Raw genomic sequence first — 4,013 nt, forward strand, 5'->3', positions numbered from 1 at the left:
TTTGACCGAGAGGGCTATAGCTAACTTATGCCTGAAGCTTGTTATAATATTCACTATGGTTTAAATCGCAATTGGTATGTAATGAAAAAATGAAATCGCCTAACTAAGAAAAAAACAATAATAATAATAAAAAGAATGAAATCATTATTGAAATTTGCTAATCGTCATCGTTAGGCGGGATGTCATGGAAAAAACAACTACAACTCGCTTAGAACGTCTTTGGAGTTCACTTTGATTACTCTTTGGTCGAACTGAATAATATCGGACAACGCTATTATTCTTTTTGGTTATGTGAAGATCACTTAACGTGTGTAAATTTTTGTTCCGAAATTTTAATAATTTCTCGGACGTTAATTCGGTTTTTTTTTTGTAGGAATTGTTATAACCAAACGTCAAAATGGGTCGGATGCACACCCCAGGGTAAGTATTCATGTGATTATTAATAATTTTGAAGTTTACTCATTGTTTGACATGATAAACTACCTACATTACCGATCGTACATGCCTTTATTACAACACATTTTTAAATATTCCCATATTCCCTCGTGTCGCTCATTAACATGGTTTTGAAACAGTATTTCACTCTTTGGTGTTTGCATTTTCCAGTAAAGGTATTTCGAAATCGGCATTGCCGTACCGTCGCAGCATAGCTACGTGGTTGAAAGCGTCATCCGAAGATGTCAAAGACCACATCTTCAAGTTGGCCAAAAAAGGATTGACTCCGTCCAAAATCGGTAATGTTTTATTTATTGTAGTGTGATGAACATTTAATAGTCTATAATACTTAAAAGATAAACTATTATTTTGCTATATGAGCTACGACCAAGTAGATGGTTTTTCTTTTTTAAAAATGTATGATCCCAGTTTATTTTTTAAAGTCTTTAAAATCTTAATACCATTAAATCCCTAATAGTATTTTCTTTAATGTTAAACAAACAATTAAATATTAAATAATATGTTTATCTTATTTTATAATGATGTTGGCTTGCAATTATTGTTACGATAATGATCATGGCTTAGATTTTGTTTCCTTTTTTATGGAAATAATCACAACAGTATGTTTTAAAAAGTCGTGTAATGTATATTTAAAATTGATTTAAATTTAGTAAGTAGACACATGCGTGCTATCAATTCACATGGATAGTTATGACTATTATTTATATTTTGTTTGTTTTAAACTATCATAATATAATACTACTTGCACATTTCTTCTATTTTGCTCTATGATGTGATTTTTACATTTCAAACCTGAAATATTAATTTAACTGGTTTTCAGTTATATTTCTATTTATTTTGAAGACTTATCGAGGCATTTGACTGAGAGTTGGTATCAACAAATTGTTTTAAATCTTAAATTAAATGTAGATTATTATATAATTTGATGAATAAATAAATAAGACATTTGATTCTCCTAGAATTGTGGTTATTCTTCAATTGTAATTAAATACGGTTTCTCTATGATGAACCATATACATACATTCTGATTGCCTTTTTAAACCGGTTTTCGGTTTTCTTAGGTTTTTCCTGTAGACTTTTCGAGGCATTTGTCTGAGAGATATTACAGTAAAGTTTATAATTATGTACTATATTATAAAAATATAAATAGCTATGTTGTCAATAAATTAATATAAATAACCATTGAACTTTTAGGAAGTTATTGTAGCCAGTAGGTTTTCATTTTTAAATAATTAAAAACTGTTGCTCTATGATGATCCTTTTACACACATTCTGAACACCTTTTTAAGCTGGTTTTCAGTTTTTTTTGGTTTCATATGCAGACTTATCGAGGCATTTGTCTGAGAGCAATGGTTATTATTTTAAATAGTAAAAGAGGCTTTGATACTGCATAATTAAACAATAAAATTCAACTTGCAATTGCGTAGAATAGAACATAACTAATTGCTCGTTCTATCAGGTTTTATTTTTATTTTTTTAAATATATTTCCTCTATTATATTGCATTGTGATGTTAGAGTTTACTTTGAGAGACACTGAAGAGTTTTATTAAAAGAGGTGTATCTGATAAAATAGACAATGTATTTTAAAATAAATAAATGGAAAAATAATTTATGTAACATTTGAAATGTTTTCATATATTAACAATTTTTTTTCAATTTTTAGGTGTTATTCTCAGAGATTCCCATGGTGTGGCTCAAGTCAGGTTTGTGACTGGAAACAAAATTCTTAGGATCATGAAAGCAATGGGTTTGGCTCCGGGTCTCCCTGAAGATTTGTACCATTTAATCAAGAAAGCTGTTGCAATCAGGAAGCATTTGGAAAGAAACAGGTAATTTCTTGTTAATCATTTAAAAAACTATAGCCAGTATATAATGTTCATAATTAAATTTTTAGGAAAGATAGAGATTCTAAATTCCGTTTGATTTTGGTTGAGTCACGTATCCATCGTTTAGCAAGGTACTACAAACGGAAATCAAAGATTGCACCCAACTGGAAGTACGAGTCCAGTACTGCATCCGCTCTGGTTGCTTAAATAAAACTGTTTTATTTGTATGGACATTTCACAAAAAATATAACTTACATTTTAAGTTGGACACAAATGATTATTTTTTTTTTCTCATCACATCCTTTAACATTAAAACATCAATTATTTATTAAATGAGTATATATGGCCAATTTTCGATAAAACTACATGAGCACGAAATACTCATTTAACCAAAAATTCTATTGAGGAAAACTGAATATTTTGGCCAGATTGCATTCGGTAACTGATCATAACCGTGTCACATTCATGATTAATGGAGTACTGAGCAATTTTTAAACTGATCAATGTAAAAAAAAAACATTTTTCAATTTTTTCGAAAGCTTAAAACCGTAAAAAAAAAATGAAAATTGTCCACGTAAAAATTTAATAAGGGTTGATCTTATCACAATCAAACACTTTTTATTCCTTTAGATCTGATATAAAAACTCAACGTAGAGTAAGATATTGATGTTATAAACTATATATGGAAAATTCAGAAAACTTAAATGTGCTGTATACGTTTTATTTTCAACAAATAATTTTGTAATAGGGTTTGTGGTATGTGGTGTATATGATAGGTGTGATATACTTCGGTAAAAATTGATAAAGGACTTTTTAGTATACATATTAGATAGAGAGAAAAACCTTCAAAGATATTGATAATGTAATAAAATATGTCATCATTTTAAGTATAACATTTTTTCTGCTTTACATTAAAAAAGTCTAAAGAAGCAAACCAAGTTCTTAATTTTTTATTTGTTTTTATCATCAGCCATTAACTAGTAAACTTTGTAGATTAAAATTTTGGTGACACTTGGACAACAGCCTTACGTTAGGATCTTAGATTGGACCGGTGATAGTGTTTTAATAATTTTTTATTGAAATAATATAATTTGGGCAAAAAAGTTAATTTAAAAGTCTTAAAAACTGAAGCTAGGTACTTAAAAAAAACTTTTTTTTTTATTAGCTTTTATTGGGAAATATGATGGCTCGATAATTACAAATTATTATTTAAACAAAAATAGAAGAGCGTTACAATAGGTAATATGTACATAAAGGAAATTACAAACAATGTAATAAAAAAGGCAAGAAGTAAAGTTAAGTTTAAAAAAAAAACAAGCCAACAAATAGATAGGAAAGAGAAAGAAAAAAACTATATAGTATAACTAGAGCTCAGGATAAGGATATTGTGGCATTAATTACAGGAAAAACGCGGGAATTAAGGATGAGAGCTGGGTTAGGATTAGAGATGCCATGCGAGGCAAGGAAATTAAAAAGAGAAATTCTTTCGGAATTAAGGAAAGGACACTCAAAAAGGAGATGAGAGAAGTCACCGATAATACTTGTATTTCAAGTAGACAAGTGGTCGTTGATACGGTTTTTGGACAAACAAAACTAAAACTAATATAACTCATTTCAATATAAACAAACTTATTTTATCATAAACGTATAAAATATAATTTATTTATTTTGTAATAATATTTATATACACATGGAAACATATAAATAATATATTTTTCTTAGTGAAACTT

At 28.3% G+C, this 4,013-nt stretch overlaps 1 protein-coding gene across 1 annotated transcript; it reads left to right on the forward strand.

Annotated features, from left to right (window-relative positions):
- Positions 1-276: 276 nt before the first annotated feature.
- Positions 277-2,557, forward strand: LOC126843201 (40S ribosomal protein S13). The gene is made up of 4 exons (XM_050580573.1): positions 277-420; positions 607-734; positions 2,121-2,286; positions 2,352-2,557. The coding sequence occupies exons 1-4, from the start codon at positions 398-400 to the stop codon at positions 2,488-2,490; spliced, it is 456 nt and encodes a 151-aa protein (XP_050436530.1). The 5' UTR covers positions 277-397; the 3' UTR covers positions 2,491-2,557.
- Positions 2,558-4,013: the final 1,456 nt, after the last annotated feature.

Source organism: Adelges cooleyi, unplaced genomic scaffold (assembly GCF_023614345.1).
Source record: "Adelges cooleyi isolate 19-005CV unplaced genomic scaffold, UGA_ACOO_1.1 ACOO_flye_CR_arks_rails_tigmint_CR_PRNA_574, whole genome shotgun sequence".
NCBI classification, from domain to species: Eukaryota; Metazoa; Arthropoda; class Insecta; order Hemiptera; family Adelgidae; genus Adelges; species Adelges cooleyi.